This window comes from Molothrus aeneus, chromosome Z (assembly GCF_037042795.1).
Source record: "Molothrus aeneus isolate 106 chromosome Z, BPBGC_Maene_1.0, whole genome shotgun sequence".
Classification (NCBI taxonomy): Eukaryota; Metazoa; Chordata; class Aves; order Passeriformes; family Icteridae; genus Molothrus; species Molothrus aeneus.
In genome coordinates, this window is record NC_089680.1 from 67,145,914 (window position 1) to 67,172,534 (window position 26,621).

The 26,621-nt window shown below is 38.6% G+C and overlaps 1 protein-coding gene across 2 annotated transcripts in view; it reads left to right on the forward strand.

Annotated features, from left to right (window-relative positions):
• Nucleotides 1-26,621, forward strand: part of CAMK4 (calcium/calmodulin dependent protein kinase IV) — a 139,772-nt gene that overhangs the window by 97,775 nt on the left and 15,376 nt on the right. For both annotated transcript variants that reach the window (XM_066569562.1, XM_066569563.1), the window contains one exon: nt 26,489-26,579. In XM_066569562.1, coding sequence (XP_066425659.1) covers nt 26,489-26,579 — 91 coding nt within the window. The remainder of the gene's footprint in view (nt 1-26,488; nt 26,580-26,621) is intronic.

The window sequence follows — 26,621 nt, forward strand, 5'->3', positions numbered from 1 at the left end:
AGCAAGTAGGTAAACGGAGAAGTTGTGTAAGAAACCAATCCAAGTGCTGCCCCTGTCTGGGAGAGAAATGCATTTGTGTTTCTGATGTGCTGTCTCTGAAGCAATGTTCAGTAATGGTTCCTTATACAGGATAATCTGCTGAGAGCGTGAAGGCATTCTTAATGACTCAGTTCATAATATTGCAAGCTTACATTTGATTGCTTTTCATGTTTGTTGTAGACAGATTTTAAACTATTTTTTCTTGTTATTGGGGAGGGTAACAGAGTGGGACTTATAATCACACTAACCTGATTTATCAGTGCCTTGATTCAAAATTATTTTTTCAAAAACATTTTTTGAGATCTGTTTTCAGCTGAGTATGAGGTTCATCTTGCAGCACACATATTGAAGAAGAATTACAGTCAAAAGAGCCCAGCAATGCTGTCATCAGCAATGAGGAAATGAGGGTATTGTATTTGCTATTATCACTAATAGAGGAAATGGAGTGAGCAGATTTACTGTATTACAGTTAATGTCCAGTGCAACAAAAAGTCAGGGTCATATTTGCCTAATTGTTACTATTTTATATTATGCTTTCATCTAATTAAGCTGTCCTTCTCTTGTTTTGGTAACACTAAAATATTAATTTTGGAAAATATTTGGAAGTAACAATGAAAGTGATTAATTATCACTTGTTTTAACTCTTAGCACACCACAAATGCCAAATGATACTCTGTTTGAGTCAGTAGCTGATACTTAGTCTAAGAGACTGACATTTCCAGGGAAATTTCTGTCTAAGAACTGACTGGGGACTCAAGGATTTGACCTTTTCCCAATTCATCTCAAGGAGATGGGCAATATTTCTGCACCTTCATTTATAAGATGGATTGTTGAAAATATTGTGTGAAGAGAGTGCTGACCCTGTCCAAAGGCTGAGTCTATCTGCCTCATTCACTGATTCTTGAGGCATTAGTGATGGCCTAGCCATCTCCTTAAGGGGGAAAATAGCATAGGAAACCAGCTCTGTGAGGGTCTGAGTCTTGTCTTTAGACAGCCACACATTTATCTTCTGTATGTTAGCCAGCACAAAGTTAGCAATTAACAAGCACAAGTAAAGGAAAATGACTGCATTTATCTCAGGCTTTAAACTGCTAATACTCCTTTTATTACAATAATTTTTATTGCATGTATTTTGCAAACTGTAATGCAGGGATAGGGCACTCAAGTACCTGTTCCTATGGGACACACTGTACACTCTGCATCTCCAAAAGTACATGCTGCTATATGAGCTTGGCAGGGCTCTGAAGGTTTCTGAGTGGGAGAAGCTACTAAAGTATTCTGAGATCCTCACATACTGTGTAGAAACAGTAAAAGTTTACCAGCTGGGTGCTGCAGAAAGAGTCAAGAAGTATTGCTGAAGACTAAGGAGGTATCAGGAATTGCCCTAGAGGAAATACCAAAGTAGAAAACCCCCCATCTGTGCATGGAAAGGTAGAGGAGAATTGTGAACTGACACTGCAAGAGTGCCACAGGTGACTGCTGCCCCTTATGCAATCTGTGCAGCCTTGATAAAGTGATAGCAGTGTGGACACATATTGCAGTATTTCACTGAGGACTGAAAGGCATCTGCTTAAATGTTACATTAAAAAAGAACCACCTTTATCTATGTCACTGCTTTGTCCCCAGAAATATTTACTGAAGCCTAAGGAAATCCTTAGGCACAGTCCTCCAGGACTGTGGTTTTTGTTTCCTAAGCCACCTGTGCCTGTAAGACTAAGTAAGGACAGGCTTGTCTCTGTGTGTCTTGCTGTCTATCCATCAGTAATGATGGTAAGGAATAAAGAGACATTGATTTCAGGACTAAATTTTAAGGGAACCCGTGAAAATAAAGACAATTGCCAAAAAATTACTCAGTAGTATTATTATAGCCTTATGCAATTTTGCACCTCTAATTTTGTAGTACTAGACTGACTAAGATAGCAGCCTCTCAGCAGAACAGCTGCTTGCAAAATTGCATTTTTTTCATTAGGTTGTAGGGAAACTTACCAGATACCCCATGCCTGTGATTTGGAAAAAGAGTAAGATAATTTCTGCCCTTTTGGGGGGAGATTCCTAACATGCGAGGAGTTGTCGTAAACTAAGATTGACTGACACTGATCCCTTTTAAATACATAGGCTACATAGAAATTAATCAGTCATTGTTTCAGTTCGGTGGATCTATTTCTGCGGCCCTGGTAGCTACATGAGTGAACCAAAACTCCTTATTTAATCTCTCAAGGTCCCTAACTGATCCCCTGAAATGTCAGCAACTGTGGGTATTTTGGAACTTGTAATACATCTGGTTTTCTTCTTTCTCATTTACTATTTCTGATTATTTTTATGTCTCTGAGTGACTGGTTTACATGATGTTGTTACATTTGTTTGCTGGCATGTGAAGAATGCTTTCTGAAGCCTTTTACCTCCACTTTCATTATTTCTGTCAACAAATCCAGGGAATTTGAATTTCTAGACTTTAAATTTCACACACTTCTTCTTTTCATTTGAGCTTTGCACAGACTTCCATGTCGGAAGAGCCAAACCTTGGCGGAGGTCAATATTGAAGCCAATGCTTCCAGCAGTCAGCACCACTCCGCACATACCACTTCATTAGATTTGAGTCCATGATTTTACTTCATGAGCTAGAAATAATGAGACCAAGTATTCATAAGAAGAGGAACAGGGCTTTTTTAGGAGCTGTGTTAGATGGTGCCTGAATGGAGCACGCAGTCAATGGTAGTTCGATTTCTGGACATTGACAAATTTGACTGTTTGGTGAAGAGTGCTGGATGTGAGGATTTTATTTTAATTTTTAACACAAGTTCTTGTGCAGTAGTAAGGATGGGCAGCACCTGGAGGGTTAACAAACAGTATATTTCATTATTGAAATGTGCTTTTCCAAATACTCTGCTCAGCTGAGTCCATTTGATGAGCAGCAACAGCAAAAATTCAGCATGCTGTCAGGAAGTAAATATATGAATATTTTATTTCTTATGTTTTAAAGTTACTTTGTTTTACTATTGTGGTTTCCTGTCTATAAAATATTATTGTATTTTGTAATTGTTATCATACTTTACAGCAATAAAATATAATAATTCTGAATTATATTTTAGCGAGAAAAATCTAACAACTGTAGAGCTAGGTATAATAAATTATCAGGGCTGCAATCCTTTTCCTTGCATCTGACTGTGCCTCCTTTACTGGGATTCTTATATCTTTCTGTGTGACACAATGATGGGTTTTTTTGTAAGGAACTTGGAAAGTCAAGCAATAAAATCTGTTAAAATTATGTCCTTCATTTAAAAATCAAGATTTAATTTAAAATTCCATAAAGATTTGATAATATCTGGTATGGAACATTGTTGCCAACAAAAAATTCAGCATGGTTTTCTGTGCATATACAACCACCCTGGAATAAGTCTGTGCTTGTGGCTGTCTGGAAGGATAAATAATTGAACAAACTCAGAAAAGATAAATTTGACAGCTCCATGTCTCTCACAAATAAGAGTTCTTTCTTCCTGAGTTCTGAGAGGGTGCTTCATTAAAGTGTTTTTAGTCTGAGCACCACATGAGCATTCAGCTGTACATTGAGTGTCTTGTCTTGTAGTGTTTTCCTTGATGATAGGACTAAAAAAAATCTCCTTTGTTGGCTGCTTAATTTTTTCCACCTAGTGAGAGATTAAATAGATTATTTTATTCATGTCAATCCTAGCTTTTTCTCCTGAAACCCTCCCTCTGACTTTTTTTCACGTTGGAAATCCAAAGCAGGGAGGATCAACAAGCAAGAGCTTGTTCACAGCTGCAGGCAGACAAGGTACCACAGGTACCTCAGCTCCCTGCCTAGAGAGAACTGAGAATTGCCTGCTGCAAAGACACCTTCTCCTCAGAGAGGGTCTTCCACCTCCCAGGGGCTGCTTCTTTTTTGGGTTTACTCTCACCTCCAGGTGCAGGAGCAGAGGGAGGTTTCTGCCCTGCTCCTGCCCCTGCAGATGCTGATACAGAGGTGCACAGGGATCTGCCAGCATCTTTGCTTCCTGTGCAGGGGCTGATGGAGGGTGCTTTCCACAGCTCCCATTCTCCAAATGGTGCAGTAGGGTAGTGCCATTTACTGTATACCCAGATTTGGTGTATTTATTTTGCAAATTAAGTATTCTGCTGTTCACATGCCTACTGGTAAATCAAACAGATGAACCTAAGCCAGTTTGTTGTTTTTTTTTTTTTTTATAAGAACAACATAGTTTCAGACTAAATATTCTTAACAAATCAGGGGTTATCTCACTATTTTGAAGGATTCATCTGGTTTTCTGTGAAAGCATAAGTCCTTGCAATAATTTTGAATGAATGATTGTCTAGAAAGGCAAACCTGTCAAAAATTAAATTAATAAATCCGCAAATAAAATTAGAAGCTTCCATCTCTAGTAAGCTTTGAATTGTCTAATTAGGGAGTGTGAAGAAAAATCTGGTAACATGTAGAGAAACCAACTGAAAGACAAATTCTTATATACTTGCTTTTAAATATCTGTGTGGTCACTGAAATGTGCAGCAAGGATAAGGTCCAGTATGTCACTTGAATATAAAATAACCATTTCCAGCCCTACATGTTTTTGCAATTTTTTCCATATAAGACTGCTGGATGGCTCCTGTGCTGGGTTGACTCTAGTGTTATCAGTGGAGGTGTTCCAGCTGCCACTTTCCTAAGCTTAATTTCAGAGTAGGGGTCTGTGAAGGTGCAGACCTTCTTCCTTTCCAAACTAGCTGCATTTTCCCCATCTCTGCTAATCCTAAGGAAGAAGCAGACTGAAGCAGTTAGTCTGAGCAGATCTTTGAGCATGTGTTTCAGGAATGCACAAAAGATTTTTATAGTTGCGTCTTAGTGATAATGAAGAAATAACTGCTTAAATAACATAAGGGTACTTTCCAAACTATTGGAAAAGATGAGTGATATAATTGGGTTAACGTTGCTGCAAGTGAACTGGTTGGTAAATAGAAATTGGAATAGCCAGCAAAGCATGTCTATTCTTCAGCTCTTTTTGAGGTCTGTAACCCAGTAATTGGAGTTCAGGATCACACATGAGACTGTTGCATGGTGCACCTGTGCTCTGTGGCTCACATCACACCTCAGGCTTTGGAGCTGTGGGGCAGCAGCCTGGCACTGGCAGGGTGGCCTTTACTCCCATGTCCCAACTACCACATAGATGTGCAAGACACAGCCCTGGGCTGCACAGCTCCCCATGCTCCAGCCTGCGCCAGATTCTCCAAAAACCAATGCCATAGCTGGCCAGGTTTAGATCTGTAACTCAGATTAAACTCTCTTCCCCAGAAAGCCTTTAGTGTGTTGAAAGCAAAGGTTTATGAAATTCTGTCACTCTTCAGGTTTGATGTACTCAATATGTTGTTATGCAGAATGGGCATGTGGCTCTTTGAGAGTAAATTATTCACCCCTCCTATATTACTATTTTACTTACTGTTCTTCCTGGACTTTATTTTCCATGACCTTTTCTCTTTATTGTTTCTTAGAATTGTTTGCTTTCTGCATGAAATACAGACCAACGTATCTAAATAATGAAAAGTCATGGACCAGTTCATTGCTTTCTGTCAGTCTTCAATTTGATTGATATGCTTAAAATCACAGAGCTGATGTCTGCTATCTAGGCAAAGAAAATTAAATTATTTAATATGGTAAGGCACAGCTAAGCAAAAGAAAAAAAGTAATTCACTGGGCTATTGTTTTCAAACACTAACAATCTACCTTGGAGAGATGAGTTTTTGTCTCAGAGCTGTGTCCAATGTGTTGTAAACTTGGCAAGGGCCTTTGGCTGAAATCCTTTCATGCAGCTTTGGACATATAAGAAGGAATGACACCAGAAAAATAAGGTTGGTCATTCCTTCCAAGGCTTCCCTGTTGGACATCCCACCAGTTTACCACAAGAACAAACCCTTAATCGCATCCCTTCCTAAAGACAAGCTAAAACAATCTCTCACACAGGCCCCATAAAAATTCTCATCTGTAGCCAGAAGTGATGAAAAGAGCCTGGCCACCCTTCAGACAGAAGATCCTTAAGACCCCACAAGAACCTACTCATCAAAAACATTGAATGAAAAGCACTATGTACCCAGCAGGGTGTGTGGCCCTTCCAACAGGGGCTGCAGGTATGTCCATCACTAGCCTTCTTGGCTCTGTTTCTTGTTCTTCTGCTGCAGCATGATCTTGGTTTGTTACCATTGCAGTGCTCAGGGGAGTCTACAGCTTTTTCTGATTAGAAAAAGTAGTTTGTATGTTGTTAGTATTCTGAGCTCGAAGTTGCATATGGGGAAGGAGGTTATCCCCTGGAGGGGAAGGGAGATAGAATCCTTCACTACCCTTTTGGGGCATGTCAGAGACCACTGGGACCTTCTCTGTCATTCTTCCTGTAATCCTGTCTCGTAACAGCTGCATTCATGCTTTTGGGTTGATCAATAAATGCAAAAAAATGAAGGGTGAGAGGCCATAAATCCTCTCCAGTTCTTAAATGTCTGGTCCCTTCCTCATAGTGCTCAGCATGGCAGTAGAGAGTAGAAACATGTCTACAGTGTTGGGAGGTCAGGAATCCAGTTCTGAGCCCCTCCCTGGATGCAAAGTTTTCTGCTGAAACAAAATTGAATGTAGCTTTATGCCTGTTGTCCTTCCCTTCCAATGCAGGTATGGGCACCTAAGGTTATTTACATTTGCGCAGCAATTAATCACACAAGATTTGAGAATAAGTTGTCACATCTGGCATGCTGTAGTTTGTTCATCTGCTATCAGTTTTGATTTACTCTGAATTACAAACCTAAATGTGTAAAATTTCTCTCAAATACAAAAGAGTGAAAAATTAAAGTAAGATCTGTGCAATATTTGGCAATGGAGGTAAGTGTACACAACATTTCATGATAATTAGATTAAAGGACTGTTGTTTCTGTAATGGCATGGACATATGGGACCTTACCAGAATGAGCAGCTGATTCTTCTAAGTTATTATTTACTAATGTATAGTGACAAGAAAATGTCAGAGAATGTGGTGAGATAGTTCTGAAATCCTCTTTTCTTAGTATCTGTGCCAGGAAAATATAATTTATATCCTTCCTAACTTAGGGGGAAGGGTTTGTTTTGTAAAGTGAGAGATTTTTGCCTTTCTTTACTGATTTGCATGAGTTTTATTCAGTTTCAGGAGGTTCAATCTCTGGTTGACTTCTAGCTCTGGTGATATTTGCTTTGAATGGAGAGCCTCACTACTGAGAGTCATTTAAGTGTCCAGTTCAAGCCACAAAAGTTTTAAAAAGTCCGTTTCTTTAAACAAAGTAGTAAACATGATAGGCATTGCCCTTAGGCAGAAAGGAACTTCTGAATGCCATTGCATTTCCATCCAGGAGCAGTATTGTGTTTCAGCAATTTGTAAAGTCACTTTGAACTTGGCATGGACATTCGCCCTTGTAATCTGTCGTAAGTCTTCATTTTCATTGTTTCCTTTGCATTCTGTGTTAATTTTGGGAGGTGTCTAAGCAGAGAACCATGGCTAACAAACAGTGGAATGTTCATTCTAATAGGTAGTGTGCACAGTTTAACAGGTAGATGAACTTATCTGCAGATATTGTTGATAACACTAGTGGGCTTGTTCTGTTCTTGAGGAATCAACATTTACTTTAAAAGCAAAGAACTTAGATTTTAATTAACTTAGAAAACTCTTTGGGGTAATTTAGTGGTGTAGCTGTGGTTTGTATTTCAAACAAGTCTGCTCAGACCAAAGCATTCTGAATGTTAAATAACTGCAGCCAACCAATAAAGAATTTTAGAAATAAATATTTAAAACACTGTTTGGCTTTTATTAAGCTTCCTTACCTGATTTCAACATAAAGAAGAATAGATTGTTAGAAAAAGGATGTGCTGTGAGATGTAACATGAACACACTGGCATAAACCCAGCATCAAATCTGTGTAAAAAAAGCTGAGGCTATGCTGGGTTGCACTTTCTGAGGCTGGAAAATACACCACTCTACAAAAAAGGTATGCACACCCTTGTTGCAAAAATGAGGTGTCACTAAGCAGATGCTCTACAGCATCCCACTGCCCTCTTCTGGGTCTGTCTGGGGTGGCTTTGCCCTCTCCAGAAAAAGTGTTCAGGCACTGGAAGCAGCAGCAATGCACACTGCCTAGCTTGGGACAGGGATGGTTGCTCGGAGCCTCAGCTGTGCCTTGTTGATTGATGGAAAAAGAGAAGAGAAACCTGTGTATTTCTGTCTTCAGCCACCATTGCAACAGCAGTTTTTTATCCAGGATTTGCCTTGAGAAGAAGGCATTTTTAAAGCAAAGGAAATGGTGCCTTCAGATGTGGTTGAAAAAAATAAAGTCGCCTTCAGCCATTTATAAAAATACTGTTCCCTTGGTCGCCAAAATGAAAGCCTCCTTTTAGTATTTGTCTCTTTCATTTTTTAGGGTTCAAAATTTTGGCATTTCTCTTGAAGAGAAGTGGCTTTCTCTTAAGACAGTGGGTTGTCTTCAGAAAAGGACTGAGATGTCACAGAGTCACATATTTAAATGCTAATGAATATACTTCTACAGAGAAGTAGATTCAGTACCTAAGATGTGGCATGTACAGCCTCAGGAGTTGTGCAGTTCTGGGCTTTGGCTGAAGCAGGTAGAACTGTCCCAAAGACTGAAGCCCTTTAGACAACAGATTGCAGGCCAGGTCCTGTCCTGAATTTTAAAATACTTCGGTATTAGCAAGTATTTTCCTTTTAAAAAAATCACACTTTTTCTAGGGATTTTATTAACTCATTTTTGCGTGTTTAGTTCACACTGACTAATCATACCTCCGGAATTAATCCTTCTTGATTTCATGCAGGCTAGGCAAAGGGAAGGGAATATGCTCTGAACAGGGAACTAGAACCTTATATGCCCTTTTGCTTGCAAAATAAAAGCAAATAAAGCCTCAGCTGAAATCACTTCTCTTGTTGAGAGTTTTTTTTTAATAAGAGGCATTCCAACAGAAAGCAGCTATAATGTAATACTTTCCTGGCAGTCACAGTATATATTATTGCATGACCTTTCCCTTTGCTTTCATAATTCTGCCTGCCTTAGCCACGCCAGCTGCCTGCTGCCTCCTTCCAGGATGGTCAGAGCTCACCCAACGGGGCCGTAAAATCCTGGTCAAGGATGTTGTCCCTCAAGTTTAGTAGGGTTTGATTTGCAGCACCAGGTACAAATGCACAGCTCCCATGGAAGTGATCTTACTGAAACACACATTCTTAATTTTGCACCAGAGTGTTACACTTTAAATGCTCTTGCTTTCTTCTGAAGAAAATGTGCCTGGTTTGGTTCAGGTCTTGTAGGATGTGCTGGTGTACATTTATATGCATACACTCATCCATGTAATGTGATAGTCTGTAGCTTAGTGTTCCCTGCTCTCAGCAGACACTGTGGTAATTTTTTTTGTGTTGAAAATACCAGCTTTTCCTCGTCATTCACATACACACTGTTACAATTCTATGATAAAATCTTCCAAAACCTGGGATGAGATAGCTTAAGCACAGTGACAGTTAAGATAATTAGGTTTGTCAAAGAGGTAGATGCAGTAAATATGTTTTAATGGTGGAAAATGTTAGCATTTTCATAAGTTTTCATAACATTTTTTACCTATTCCTGCAAATTGTGTGTTTGATGGTGTGCTTGAGAGTTTCTGTTTCCTCGTTTGGAAACAACATTGGTTTGTATGAAACTGTTGTGACTTTTCATAATAATTTTTGTCTAAACACAGTTACTGTCATCTCTGCAAGTTCAAAAAAGCTGAATGATGACTGCAGCAGCTGAAGCCCCAAAGCTTTTGTTCACTGATTTAGCAGGGGAAAAAATACATCCTTTACTGAAAACTGGGCATGTATTACATCAAAGTACAGATTTTACTGTGAATAAATCCTCCATCTGTGGAGGTTATCAGTGCTGCACTGAAGCCAGTGGGGTAAACATAGCAATTAAATTTGGTCTTGTTGACTCCACAGTTTGGAAAAAGCATCCCTGACTTCACAAGTGCGCTCACTTTTGGACTCTGGGAAGGGTGCTCAAATCTGAAATTCAACCTTTTGTTTCCATTATCTCCATAAGCTCCAGGATTTTTGCTGTTGCCATCATAGATATATATTCTCACAGAGCTGTGATCATGAGACCAGGCAGCTTTTTGCTACTGCATTCCTGTTGGAGACCTCCTTTGACCTCATTGATTAAGTAACAGCCGTGAGTTTTCATTCCTCCTTCCATTTTGTCCATTCTTGTCTTGACAAACAGCATTTGTTTCCTCTTGCAGCCTACAACTATTGTTAAACCAAATAAGCCCATATGTTTAATCTCTGCTCATAAAAACATGGACTTCAGGTTTAATAGATTTCTTATTGGGAGGTCTGAACCTGATTGCAACCTGTTCTGGGAAAACTCCAGTCTCATATTTCAGGCACCTATGCTCAAGGTAAAATAATTCAAAATTAAACAAATTCTCCTCATGACTTAGATAGACCTTATCTTTACATGTATTACCTTATATATGTAAAATATTGCATCTCACTTTATTAATCTTCTTTTGCAAAATGAAAATTTTCATGTTCTTCAAAATTCGCTTGTTTTTCAGTCCAGAAAACTCTCACTATATAAGTTAGATGTTACAGCATATAATAGCATCATCAGCCTGTTTCAGCATCTGATCTGAACCAGTCTTTCCAGTAGCACCTCTCTCCCTGACAATATCTCCCCTGCTGCATCTGAGGACTGCATCTGTCTGTTGCAAAAAGGCATCACTCCAGGAGTTCACCCTGTGCCTCTGGGATGTACTCATAGCACATCTTGTGGTGTATAAATACACCTAAGCATCTCTCTTCCTCTTGCATTTCCAGCTGATAACTCCTCACCTGTGAGCTCAACAACTCCGTATAGGTGCACAGTAGCAGGAATGATTACCACCTCTGAGGGAAGTTGGTATATTACATATTCCTATGTACCTGCCAACACTGAATGCAGCTCATCTCTGGAGTGGTCTTATGAAACTGGTTATATCTGCTGTGTGAGGAAAACAGAAGAGCTGTGTATACTACAGGACATGCTGCCGGGATGCTGGAAGATGTATAAACATGGATAAAGGCTGGTGCTTAACACAGATCCTGGAGTATTTGGGTAAGAGAAGCAGTGCAAGGGGGTGTGAGAGACCTAAGGAGAAGGACGTGGAAAGACTAAAACAAGGAGTATGATAATAGAGGAGGGACAGACCTTCAAATGAGCAAGAGGATACCAGTAGCTTGACTATTTAGCCCTGTGGAATGAATAACTGAAGAGAAAAGAAAGGTACCCTGAAACTAGTTTAAAAAAAAGGAGAAGAAAAGAGCAGCAACAGAAGCAAAGATGGGTTATAGGCAACCTATTAGCAGGATTTGTGGGCTAAGTTAAAAGATGGTAATTATCCAAAAATCAACTTAAATAAACATTAAAAACCTAAGCAATTGAATGTACATAAAGTGGAGACCTCATCATAGACAAGACTGTGTAGAAGCTCAGCCTTGTAGTCTGTGGTGCTATCTTTGGTGTTTGACAAAAGTCTCAGTGAAACATATGTTTGCCAATTTTATCTGAGCCTCACAGATTGAAAGATGTAATTTCCGGCAGTACCTTTCCTTTACATCACTATTTCAGAGCTACACGATCTCTCTGCACCACATTCCCTCTTAAACTGGAGCTAAGCAGCCCGTTAAATCTTTCCCCTTTGACATGTCAGCAGCTTGAGTTGCTCTTATCTGACAGAAGACATTCCTCATCTGAACTTCTTCCAGGGCATCATTGAGCAGACAGGTAAGTCATATCCTCTCACGTGTTTGCAGTGTTTTGTGTACTGGGGCTTTGACTGAGCAGGGATCACTCTCAGTGTGATGCTCACCCTGGCAAGCACTGAGCTGAGATCAATACTTAAGGATGTAGTTGTCATTTCCAGTTCAACAATGAAATAAAGTACTACCAGCTCATTGTTTCCCTTTTGGCCTTCTTACTTTCAGCCTGTGTCCTCCTTCAGCCCAGCTGCACAAATGCTTGCAGTTAGATTCCCTATGCATCAAATCCTATTTCTGCTAATTAGCACAACACACAGAAACCACCAAAAACTACAACTAAAAACCACTCAAAAAGCTGTATTTGGGGCTTGAGCCTGGCTCAGTGTCAGATGCCCACCCAATCTGCTCTATCCCTCCCCTTCCTCAGATGGGCAGGGGAGAAAAAACAGCAAAAAGCTTATGAGTCAAGGGCAGGAAGAGATCGCTTAGCAGCTTTCATCACAGGCAAAGCAGACTCAATTTTGGAAAATTAGTTTAATTTATTACCAATTAAATCACAGTGTGATAATGAGAAAATATTCTCTCTTCTCTCCTTGAAGTGATGTTTCTGTGGTGAGGGAATTTTTTCCCTTCTTAAATATCTTATCCCAGAGTTGCTGCCCCTGTTGCTGATGGCTAGCCTCACAGAAGCCACCCCTCTAGTCCCCTTGCTCCCAAAACCTTGCCATGCAAACCCAGCACCTTTTAGTATAAACTGGAAAGAAAATTTAAAAAAAATACCATAGCATGTCCTTTATAGTGGTTCTTGCATGGCCTTAGAAGCAGTTTTTGGTTTGACCCACACACACTCCTCCTGCAAGGTTGCCCTGAATACTTGACACTTTCACAGTGAGGAGCCTTTTTCTCATTTCTGGCCTAAAAATATTCATAGCTACTTTCTGGTTGGGTTTTATGAGCCAAGAATGGGATAGCTTAGCCTGTTCCTTCCGCCCTGCCTGGCATTGATTTGTACATCCTGCTGTGTACTTGTAGAGGGTGGTCAAGTCCTCCTTCAAACCTCTACTTTGCATTGCTGAACAGGGCAAATTTAGCATTGTCTCATCAAACAACAGCCTCTCCAGTCCTCCATCAGTCCCTCCTTTTCCAGAACAGGTCTCTCAACACCAAGTGCTTTCCTCGCTTTGTGCTCCTGCCTACTTTGCACTCTCCTACTGATCTCTATTTCCATCAGCGCAACCATCAGCAAGACCAACTAGACACCAGAGTTAATGTTAGATACTTGACTGAAATCCAGACATATTCACATCTGTGATTGTTGCATGAAGTTTACTATCAAAACTTCCAAAGAAGAGGATTTCTTTCCTTCTAAACAGCCCACAGGCAGGATTCTTTCTCTTTCAGCACTGGTGTTTATATTCACATTTGCCATTGAGCCTAGTCCAGGTGTGGTTTGATAAGAGGAGGTTCTGGGACGGGAGTGGCACCCATGTTTGACATATGTTAAAGTTAACATTGATTTATCTTCTCTTAGCACTTCTTAGTCTTATGGAATTGTTCAACCATAGCCTGCAGAGGCTGAGGGGGTTCACGTTTTTCTTATGTAATTGTACCATGCAAAACTGTGAAAGGCTTTGAATTTTTACTTTTGCGTTTCTTCATAATATTTCACATTTATAATCCAGGTCATAGCAAGCCAGAAACCTCTGTGATTTAAAAAAAACAAAACAAAACCAAACATAAATGATGGCATTACAGACAATGAGATGATGAAAGCCAGGGTGTCAAGAAAGGATATCATTTTCAGTCATCTCTTCACAGTTTTTCAGTTAGGTTGTTTTGTTGTTCTGATCAATAGGAATTTAGCTGTTTACTTGAATGAGGGCAAAATAGCTTTTTCTGTTTATATGGATTTATGTTTAGATTCAGAGACGTGAGAGAAAAAGTTTTTTATCCCAGCTGGCATTCCTGTTTCTCATTACATGTTTTAGATTTATTTACTGATATTTTGAGGTAAAAGACTTTCTATACACAAATCTTTAACACAATCATTCCCTCAATTTGGAAGTTACTCTGGAACAATAAATACATTTTATATCTCACTCTGATTGCTAGGCTAATCAATAAAAATCCAAATAAACAGGAATCTGTGGACCAGATTCTTTATTATCCTGTTGTGTCCTTTTAGTATGGGAATAAATTTAACTTCAGTGTTAATCTTTAAGTCTCTTGTACTTGATACAAAGACACAAACCTAGATTAAAATACAAAATGAAAAACATACTGCCACCCTATCTCCAGCCCTCTGAGTGCAGTGATAACATGTTGACTGAGTGTTGGTCATTACATTTAATTCCACAGTTTTAAACCAGAAGACCTCAACTCTCTTTGAGAGCCACAGCAGTGACTGTCTGCTGATCAAGGGTACAGGGGTGTCTGAATTATGGTGGTAGTGCAGTGCAAAACACTAAACTAGCACACACACTGCGGTTTCTTTGAAAATGACAGAAACATTTACACTTATTTCATGGGATTATTTGCCGTTTGTCCTGTGTGGCTGATCCTTTTTCTGGCTCTAAGTCCTAATTGAAAATTAGCAGTGGCCTGTGAGACAAACGCCTGAGATGCTTTTGCACCCCAGGTTCCTCCTGTCTGACTGCAGACCCTGAGGCAGGTGCTGGAGATGACAGCAGGTTCTTATATTTTAGACATATTTTATTTAGACATATTATCACTATTCACCCTGGAAAGCACTTGTATTATTCGAGTTTGTCACTTGCTTAGAGAAACAGCTCTGGAAGTTGCAGTTTGGGAAAGGCTGGCTTATTTGCATTGGGAATACAATCTGTCCAAAAAGTCAAAATACTAGGATGTTCTTGTCAATTCCATGGCTTTGTAGAATATGTGACAGAGCACAATTTTTTCTTCATATTTGTAGGCATTTTTACAAAGATTTTCTGAATGCTGGGAAGAGTATGGCATACTAACAGAAATTAAATTTTTGTAGTTTTTTATGGACATCTCCATTGTAATAGCAACATTTGGAGTTAAGAGAGATTCATGTAGAAACCAGGAAAAATACTTGGAAACATGTTTCTGAAAATCTTTCTGTGATAAAAATACAATTTTAAATTAAATCTCTTACTGTGTCTTCCAGTATTAGCAGATGTCATAAGGAAAATGTTTGTAGCCTTTTGGATATTAAAACAACTGTCATATGATGTATTTTAAAAATTGGTAGCATTGCCTGAAGTTCTGGACTAGACCAGCAAAACCACAGGGAGGTTACTTTGTTAGACAGAAATTAAACATCCCATTTTGATCTGTTCCTGGCCTTTCTAAAAAAGAGAACCTTCTAGCAAATTACAATTTGGCATTTCTCTGAGTGGCTCATGGTATTTCAGAATTCCAGGTGTCTGAACAATGAACATGGAGTGCCTTGATGAAGTTATGATGATTCCCAGCAGAACATTAAATTTTCCTCCACTTTCAAGAGTCATATTATATGCACAAACACATAATATGCCTTTACAGAAAACTCATCATTATACTCCTGTGCAATCTGAGAAAGATTTTCAATAGAAGCAGTCACCTATGTATCAGAGTAACCACAGGCTTACCTGACCTCTTCCTCTTACTATTAAGTGAGAATTTTATATCTCCTTCCTGTTACATTTTTAAAGGCATAGCTAAATGGGTCTGATTTTTTTAAAATACCTGATTTCCTTACAGATATTGCTGGTATCTTGTAAAGTACAACAGAAGTGTATGTTCCTAATGCCATCACCTGAAGAAAAATACAGGCTTTAAAACCTAGAATGGAAATTGAACTTATGAATTCTCACTGTTTTGGGATCCTAAGTAACTGTCCATGAAGTTGTTTGGATTTTTTCACTGAGTCCCCATGACAGAGCATAATAGACTTCTTCTCTCATTTTGAGTGCAAAGTTTGTGTTGCAAAAACATGAAAACTGGGGATAGTTTACAGCTCTAGCCTGCAAGGTGTACCTCAAGCAAGGAGATGCCTGAGGTATGGTGCTACCGACAGAAATGATATTTTATTTTCCTTCCTGATTTCAGAATAGAAGAGTGCATGTGTCACAGTTCTGTGAGGCTGAGATCAGTCTCAGTTTGCCTCACCCCCCTTGTGGTTTAATGTAATGGCACCTCAAAGACTGATGTTGGCATTTGTATTGCACAGGCTGAGGACTCACATCTAGAAAATGAATGAGTGGAGGCTCTTGCATACATGTACTCCTTGAGGGCTAAGCTGTTTAAAATTACATTTTGTAAAAAGTCTGTAACAGAAGTAAAAGAAGATTATTCTTTTTTTAATAATATGGTTTATGCAGCTTAAATGTGTGGTCAATATTAGGCTTAACAAGTGATGCCAGTGTAGGCCAAACTTGACCATTCAAGCTAAGCAGTATAATATAACACAAAACAACATCTGTGTGTTATTTATGCATAAAGAAGAATTCAAATGCAGGATTATGAATATCCCATAGATAAAATGATGCATTAAAAATTACAGACTTTTTTAAAATGCATATTTTGGAATGAGAATTTCATGGATGGACAAGAGAAATTTCATCCTCTTTGGTTTATTACACTGAAATTTCACCTTTGAAACTATTTAAGTCTGACTCTACCAAAACAGTCATTCGCTGTCAGCAATGACAGCTGGCTTTTTACAGACAATATCCATGCCATTAAATTGTGCCAGCGCCAGCCTGCCAAAAAAATGTCCAGATTCAAATTGCTTGGTGGGAATACCCTTTACTTGAGAAACAGGGTGTTGTTTTGATCAGTACTAATTTACCCAGGACTTTTCTAAACATTTGAACAATGTAGACAATTGAGTACTGGCACCCAGGAGCACTTCCTGACATGGCTTAGTTTTGTAGTGTACAGTACAGGCAGAACAAAATCTGCTTGTTCAAGAACACACGCTAAAAACTAACTTACTCATTTAAGATCTACATTACTTTATGAAATATCCCTCTTAAAAAAAGGAGAAAAAATAATCAAAATGAAATTTAGTGCTTTGATTGGAATGCAAAACAAGCAATTTCTTGCAAGAAAACTAAAATATGTTGGTTCTGAATGAACAGACGTGCACCTGTGGCTAATTAGGGTATTGCATTATGGCCCTGTTACAGTATCCTAGAACTGTGGCTTGTGAATCCCTGTGGTCAGTGAAACCTAATGCTGCCAGAAATAGTTTTCCATTAGCTAAATGTCTCTCTGATGATTTCATTACTGGGACCGGACCTAGCCCCAGATATCATTGACAGCAGCTTTAGATTTATTCTAGATTGGTTTTCATTTGTATGTTTTTCAATTTCCCAGAGGCAGAACTAAAGACATTACTGGCTTGCAAGAACAGTACTTGCTTTTCAATAACCTGCTCAGAATAGAGAATCTAAGTTTTAAATTTAAATAGAGAATTTAAGTTTTAAATTTGCTAGAATTGCAGTGATCTTGCTGAATTTTTCTTTCCATATAGGGATAGCAGATTGATAAAAGCCTTTCTGTAGATTTATGCCATTGGCTAAAAGGTAGAAACTCAATTTTATAAAATTCCTCCCTGCTTCCTCTCAAATTTGCTGTAGTTGCATTACTTTACAAAGACACATTTGCGTGTTCACAAAGTTTTTGAAAGTTTTTTTTTGTAGGTAAGTCTTAAATAGTTCCATCTCTTATGCTATTTAAATATTTTTCATGTCTTGAAGTTAATTAAAAACTCTTGCTTATTAGGGATTTGTTTGTTTGTTTGTTTGTTTGTTTATAAAGTTATTGACTGTGGTCAATAAACTAAAAGATGGTGAAGACAGTGAGCCCAGCAAAGTGGTAGAATGCAATGTGATTGTGATGCTTTTTGTCTTCTGATCTCTGTACAAACCATAAAACCTCAGCACACTGTGGAGGGTTGGTTGTAAGAGCTTTGTTGAGTTAAGTAAATTGAGCAGAGAGGTTCTGTGAGCTGAATAAAACTAGATGAAATAGGTGCTTGTACCAAGGAAGAACTGCATTGCCAGGTTTTGGCTTTTGTTTTAAGAACGGTGCTGGTTTGGGGGGGGGAGTTTAACTCTCCTGGGTTTTTTTTGCACCTCATGAAGTAGTGTACTGTACCTCAGCAGGCCTGACCGATCGAGTCACAGCTGTTCAGCTCTGCCCACTGCAATTTTGTGGCATTACCCTACATTTATTACAATGACTCTTTTGAATTTCACCATAAACGACTGAGTTTTCCCAGAACAAAATATATTCTTCACCTTTTCCCTATGAAACTGGAGAGGGGCAGGCACTGGGAAGGTGCCCAATCTGTGTGGAGACTGCAGTGGGAAGATTTTCCTACATGAGGGGTCTGGCAATTGCAGGAGAAGATGCATCATCTTTCTCTTCTGTACCCCAGACCTGCAGAACAGAAAAAAAACCAAAAACACCAACAAACCAAACAAACAACAACAATAAAAACACCCCAAAACAACAAAAAAAGAAAATTCAGCAGAGTGGCTGTGTGAGCAACATGGTAAATGTATGTTAATTCTTCTCTGAATTCTGCAGGTAGGTGGCTGTTCTGGATGGATGTAGAGAAAAAGCCACTATATCAAAGCTCTTCTAGCTACTCTGATGCTGTGGCCTACTTACAACTTAAGAGGAGAATTTCATGCCACTGCAGACAGCTCTCTGCACAAAGCCCGCTCATTTGGGAGTTGTGTGGGAAGGTGTGTGTGTTACCATCTCCTACATATGTCAGATTGTACAGAAATTACTGTACATGGTTTGCTGTCACCACACCTGGTGTAGTGTCGTCATCCCTAAGGCTGCTTTACTCTCCTAAAAGCTAGAATGTTAAAAAAAAAAAAAAAAGCTTCCAAATGTAAAAGAAAATTAATTGTGGGGAATGCAGTTGAAACTTTATATAACCCAACTGCTTAATTTAAAACCTCCTTTCTGACCTATCTCATAACTCTGAATATCGTAGATCAGCAAAGAAAATAATGAGATTTGGATTTATTCATCTATGCTGATGCATTTCTTCATTCTTTTTCATAATACAAAGATTTATTATCTGAAATTATAAATCAAATTAGTTGTCTTAGTGCATACTTATGCTAAATACAAAGGCAAATATTCTTTGTTCCACTAAAACAATGTTCAGTTAAATGAATCTGACTAGGTTAATGGATATTTTATGAAAATATTTGGAAGTCAGTTTCTCAAGTAGCAAACATAATGGCATACTCCTATTTCCCAGAGCAGCCAGTAAAAGGAGGACAAGTGCAAAGACTCAGATTTCTGAAATCTGCAATCTGCAACAGCTCCTCTGTTTGGAGGAACTTTCATTATTTGTGACCTTTCTAGGTCTCTGTTTTGTTGTGATCCAGACACTGAATTCCATAACTTGCTGAAATAATACATCCAGAAAATAAATTGATAGTGGTTTCATCTGTTATGGTGATGAAGTGGACCTCTGTTTATTCAGTCTCAAAACCAGTGTGACTACCAGAAAGGAAAGGTGGCAAAGAGGAGATATTGATGTGTATATAACTGTAACTTGATCTCATACTTTATTACTGAGGCTTTGCTGATGCATGTGGAGCTGGGTTCTGAAATTACCATTGATGGTGGGTTTTATTTGGTGACTTTTTTTTTAAGCTTTTTAAGCAGGAATTCTAACATATACCTCTGCAAGACCTCCTAAAACAATTCCTGTATATTCAAAAATATTTCTATCCTTTTGTTCTATTTTGTACAGAAAAAACTTAACCCTAAACAATTTTTTTACCATGTAAGCAACAGAGTTAGATAAATGCACTTTCCCATAATCAGCACAAATAAACTATTCAATTTCCATAGCCAAAGCATATAGGATTTCATGTCCTGTTCTGCATTTAAAGTTATGTGCTGCCTAAGGGATAAATAGAACAGGAACAGGCTGTCATATTACTATATATATTTTAAATAAAGTCTGAAAATTTTGAAGTAGGGGAATTTTACATAGATTTCACTGGTAGCAGCGCCATTTCAAAAACAAATTATTATGTGTCCCCATTCCCTCTGCATGTTTCACTCTGACATCTGTGCAGCTTATATACCTCAACAGTTTCAAAAATGTAGAAACTGAGATGCAGAAGAACTGCCTGGTTTGGCCTAGGATAAGCCTATAGTAGTTCCAGGTCACATACCATATCCTCTTATCAATCTGTAACTTCTGTGCACTTGTTGGACCTGTGAATTGCAAATTGGCTAATACACGCGTGAGATTGTAATAGTGCAGAGGTCCTCATTAACTATAACATTTTAGATATCTCTCAATTCCTCCAAGCTGCATGTGTCTTGTTTTCTAAAGTCTGCACCAACATGGAATGTAGGATTCCAGGTACATTTTCAGTGATGCATTTTGAATATTTCTCTGTGCTCTGTAAGGTCTGTGCTGAATGGTGATTTTAGACACCACATAGATGGAGACTGGCTTTCCCATTCTACCTGTATAAGGTGAGCTGACTCACCTTCCTAGGACTAGAAAACAGGATTTTTTTTTCCCAATATCCTTCTAGTTTATTGAAAATTTATTTAAGCTTCCTCTTAACTGATGCAAAATCAGCATCAATTAACCAAGCCTTATTCAAGCAATATATGGCTGTAATCAAACCAAATTACTGTGCAGTAGCTTTCATTATGCAATGACACTCTTCTGTGCAGCTTTTGTGAGGGCCAAAGAACGAGCTTAATTATAAGTCTAGACATTCCTGAAAAGAGAGCAAAAAAAGTCCCTGATTTCAGTTCCTTATGCGTGTAATGACTGCATTTATAGCAGAAAATGTCCAATGCTGGCTTTGGTTTAAAACCTTACTGTCCTGGTTTTGTAATAAAGTCAACATGCGAGTCCTAAATATATTCTATCCAGCAATGAAACTGGTGGAAATTTTCCTTTTGAAAACATGAGTGAATCTGGTATTCATGATCATGGCTGTCACATTATCAGCATCCTGGACAGAAATTGCTGTAATGAAATCACTGCACCAGCCACATCAGACAACAGACTTCTCCCCGCTGCTAATGCACACAGAAATCTGCCATCATCAGTCCTCGAATGAAGATCACTGCTCAGAAAGAGCCCATCCTGGAGTTAAACACTGACACAGGTGGAAGCAGAGAACCGGTCAGGGTCTTCATGCCTGGCTTTGAATAACAGCAGGAATTCAAAGGCTGAAGCCAAGAAGGCCAAGGCAGAAAATGAGAAAGAATCTAGAATGAGACAAGAGGGGTAGTGAGTTCGATCCTCCCCATAAGTGCTACAGGTGAAGGAGACCTATTGAAAGATGTCTAGAAGGAAGCACTGTTTCTGTCTTTTTTTTTCCTGCTAGTTTCCATAAGTGTTGAGCTATACTCAGATGTCTAGCACATTTAATAGCAGTGAATAAGCTGTAAAGGATGAGCCTACAATAAGAAAAATTACTAAAAATTAACTTCAGAATGTATTCAAATAATTTAGATTTTTTTTAAATTCTTTGCACCCAGTGACCTGCATGGTACAGTCTTTAAAGAGCAAGATTTTTAAGCCTAAAATAGATGTAATAGATAACACTCACATCCAGTATCGGCTGGGCAGTGAAGCAGATATATTCAGTACTCACTTCCAGAGGAAGAAGGAAGGAATTAACTTCACTCCCCCCAGAAATTTGAAGTAAATAATGAAGAAAAGAATATGGGACACCTGGGGAATAACAAGGAATGGAGGACACGAGGAAGGCAGGATTTTGTTCAGATCAGGCCATGACAAATCAATCTTGACATAAATGAAGCTTTCAGTACTTGACTCATCTGACAGTTTTACAATAAATTATTAAAATATTATCAAGGTTATGTGGCTTTAAGCTGGTTAGAGACTGGTTGTCTCTACTGAGAGAATGTGTATCAGAAGAGCAAAAGTGGAAGTTCAGGAGAAACCTTGCCTGCTCTGCTTTTCTAGTGTTTTTTGTTGCTAACCTCATATGATAGAATAGAAGATCCACTTAAAAAAATTCTATACACCATAAAATTGGAGAAAGCTGCAAATATGTTGCAGAGTAGGATTAGGAATAAAATAATATTGCTAAAATTCAATGCCCTTTTTGTTCAGTCAGGGCAGTGGAAAAAAAGAGAAAGGGCTTGAAGGTTACACTGGATCAACAGGCAGACAGGAGTGGCATATGTTGGAAATTAATGACAAATACATTTATTAATACATTTTACAAAATTTTTCAGGCCACAACTACTGGAATGCATTTTTGCATTTTCAACACATTAGTGCAAGTTGATACTTTCCTGTAGGAGAAAACAAGAATGACCACAAGTCTAGAAAAGACTGACCAAACAAAAGTCCTGCAATCTGAGAGAGAAGAATAATTGCGTGCATGATAACAAGCATTCAAAAGGCTCTTGCAAAACAAGGACAAAATCTACTTTCTGCCTCTTCCATACATAGGAAACAAAGCAATGGGCTTCATCTGCTCTAGTCAAAATTCAGGTGAGTTGCAGGGAAGTACTTTGTAACAGTCAGAAAAGCACAGCCCTGCAATAAATTGCTTGGGGAAATTCTAAAGTCTCTAATAGCAGAGGCCTGCAGGAATAAATTGAACAAACAACTGTTGTAGGTGTAATTGATGCTGCCAAGGAGCATAGAGAGGAATAGATCATTCAGGTTCATTACAGCCCTACTTTTCTACAGTTCTGTGTAATGGGTGCCATAAATAAAATTAAGGGATAGGGCCAAAGTGTTAAGCAGTTTATATTTGTCCTTTTGTCATAGAATCTTTCAAGTTAGATAGATGCCTGAATTATTAAACAACAAAACAAAGACCAAAAGAAACTTTCATGCATCAGAGTGAGAGCTTTTTGGAAAAAAAGCTTAGAGGGAAAGAAAAAAAAAAAGAAAAAAAAGTCTTTCTGTTGCAGTCATAGTTAGAGTCATGGAAGTTGCTCAGTCATGAATTCCTGTTGTGTACCCCAGGAGTAAAGGCTGAGATGAAGGCTGTCTTCATTTTTAAGCAGGTCCTGCAGAGAAGCACCTGTATATCAAACTCAGTACAACATAGTGTCATGATGAGTCTGACCTCAAAGTTTACCCAAGAGTAATAAGACTGTGCTACTAAATTTTGTTATAAAACTTTTCTCCCAGATTACCTGAGAAGTCTTTGTGATTTTTTATTGGCTGGCATTCTCTATTGAAAATCTGAAGAAAGTGAAAACTGAATATTTTAGCTACAGTGAGAGTACCGCATCATGATCACATTTTAATGTGCATGCCCTGTTAAAGTGTCCTGCAGTGCTATACATTTGCAAACTCTACATCCAGCCACAGATATAAACTATTTTCCAAATCTTATCCATATATTTTATGTGGGAAAAGTGATGTAAATCAGTAATGCCTAGGTTTGTAAAGTGAGTTCTTGCATGATACCTGGGCCCAGATCCTCTCATTTGATCATATAACTTAGTCATTAAGAGACATAACATATAATTAGTAGAGCACCTGTCTAACAGTGGAAATGCACAATGCCCAGCTCTATACTACAAACTAGGAAAGTCTTTGAAGTTATGCAAAGGAACATAACTTTCATTAAAATCAGTATATGAGAAATAAAGCGAGAGCAATCAAAATAAAGCACATATAAATTGAGATAAGTGTTATACAAAGTGGATTATGCTAATTTAACTAAATCTGTTTCTAAACCAAGATCCTTTAGCTCATACTGTTCATATTTCTACAAGACCAATTGGTATTCCTTCAATACTGCCTGGAGCTCTAACACTACACAGGGAGAATGGGACTGATGAAAATTTGGAAATAGGTCAGTCCCAGGGTATCTACTAACTAAGGGAGCAGTGCTGAGAAGGGACAGTGTTGCAAGAGGGTTGTGGAGCCGGAAATGCTGTCAGTGAGTGACAGGTGGCCCAGGCTGGAGGACAGGAGGTCACTGCATCTGCTAGAGACCATTACCAAGGCTGTTTGGAGGCAGACACCTTGTACAGAAGTACAACCAGCTATCTATCCCCTCAGAGACCTAGGGATCCACAAGCCTAAATAATACTTCCATAAAGAATGGGACATCCATGTCCATAAAACCACTGGGGGTTTTTTGTTGGGTTGGTTTTGGGGTTTTTATCCATGTTGTCCTTCTGTCTGCTAGTTCACAACAAAGCTGTTGACCCTATTGGCAATACTCCAAAAAATTTGATGTATTATGAAAATACAAGCTGAGAACAGTAGCTGTTAAAGCCAGGACCTGGCAGCATGAGGCGTCCCTGGCCTTACACGTCTTGTCCCAGTCCAAGTATGAAATCAAGCAAGAGAAACAAAGGATGAGAGAGGAAAGAGCAGCAAGGACTGATTTTAGGGTGTAACAATGGCAGGATTTATGTGGGCTGCAAAGAGATGACAGAGGAGTTACTACGTCTGGGCAGGAATGCTGGATTAGATGCTGGGAATATAGGGGAGGTATGGTGAAGAGGGAATAGGTGCAGGTGTTGTGATGAGGGCACATGAGAGAGAGAGCTCAGATTACTGTAGTGACAATCTTTGAAAGGCATGGGTTAAGTTATTGAGGCAATTTTCATTTGTTGGGCACCGCTATGTGTAAGTTTTATACAAATGGTGGTTTGGACAGGGGAAAGAAATTTCCTACCTGAGGTTTTGTAAATTTGTAACAAAAAAACCAGTTTACACTCCAAGTTCAATTAGTTAAAAAGTCAGTCAGTCATCAGGCACAGGAGTGGTTAGCAAATGTTCTCAGTTATGGTTCTGTGTCTGAGAAGGAGCCCCACGAACCATTTTATGACTTAAAAGGGAGGAAAAGTTGAACAGCTTCTCCTAAAGTTTTTCCCAAAATTCCCTCCCACAAAAATGTGTTTCTGGAAAGAAAAGAAAATTTCTATGTTTTCAGCCTCACAGCATAAAATGTTTTTAGGATTATGTGCACGTGGTAAAAAGGACCTGCTAAAAGACTGCAAACTTGGCTGGAACATTCCTCTGCACAAATTTGGTCAAGGACTTTCTATGCAGATGAATTGGCAGTGTCTGTTTTCCATCAGATCATGAAATGTTTGATCCTTCTCACTCCTTAGAGGTAGCTAAACTGATTTTCAGCACATGAACACAGATTAGTTCAGACATCTTTTTCTGTCCACTCCAGTCTGATGGCTTTTGGTGTCACCTCTGCATGTCAAACACATCACTGCTCTGCTGTGGGAGCATCTTTGCTACAGTTATGTCTGGCATGATGAAGATATATTTTTATGGAGGGTGGACATGATTGTTTACAGGCATGCAGATGTGGCTACATAATCCACTTTGTGGCTACATTACATGATGTAGCAGTGTACTATCCATCTGTTTCCATATGTTGTTGGCTGTTTTTACCTTGAATAATTGATTAGTTAGCTCACTGTGGAAAACAGATGGAACAAACATTTAAATTTCTCTGTGAAGTAAGGTGAGAGTCTTTGGCTGATCTCTAAAAGCCACATCATGACAAATCCTATGGCTTTAGGATTGCAGAGAAAGTCAATAAAGAACACTTATTGGACTGTGAGAAAAAACACTTGTGAAAAACACACAGTGTCACTAAAACAATGCCAAAGGACAGAGCAATGTATTCCTTCTTAATGTTGTTTAATCACTGGCAATTTATAGGAGATACACAGTCAAGAATTCACCTCAGATGCTAACTCAAGTGTACATTACTATAGCTGTATTGTCTAGGTGAATATTCAACCATTTGTCATTTCCTGGATAAATATACACAGAGACTAGGGTTTTTTGGTAGTGAAAACACAGCTGAGAGATACTATTAAAATGTATAACAGGAGACTTTTGAATAAGATAATGTGATTCTACCTTTCAGCAATTCTCTTCTAAGACTTCAGAGTTTTGTGTGAATATTTTATCAACGAGCAATACAGATTTTCTCTCACTAGTTTATCCATTTTGTCTATCAGTATATTGTATATTATATTTTTTCTATTTCTATCCATAGCAGTATAAGTGGAAGCCATACGTTCTAGAAATTTTTCTTTCCATTAGTGCATGGCAGGAATTCAATAGTGAGTGGATTTGCATGTCCTTTGGCAAGACAGATGGATTTTTGGAACTTTCCCGTTGAGTGGTTTTAAAACTTGTAGAAAATCTGCACCAAGGGACCCTAAGAATTGTAGTTGACCCAGGACAACTACTGCATCCTTTCTACTCAAATACGTGTATTTAATTGTTTAATAGTTACATGGCCATTTTCCTATCTCTGAGAATGTTATAATGTGCAGAAACTACCTTCCTCTGAGCCAGACTTTGGCATCTCATCATCTATCAGATGGCTTCTTAGGAGCTACTGCTGTATTAAAATTCAAGGATACTTTCTGACATGTTTTTGTTCCCAAATGAACATGATGTTATCTTTGCCTTCCCAAATTTTATTTTCCTATTCATTACAGATTACAGCATGAATCCAAGGATCCTATGCTGAGCAAGTTTGCAGAGAAAAGAGCTGCTGAAAATTAGTGAAGTAACTCTGTTTCACACACAGAGAAAATATTAATCTGCTGCTATAGAGAATTAGAAAGATGTCAACTCATGCTTGACCATTCTCACTTACGTGCTTTGATTTTCTCTTTCTTAGTATCTGCATGCAAATGGGATTGTGCATCGAGACCTGAAGCCAGAAAATCTACTCTATGCAACACCAGCACCAGATGCACCATTAAAAATTGGTGAGCAGCATTAAATATCTGCTTCCCTGATGCCTTTGCATC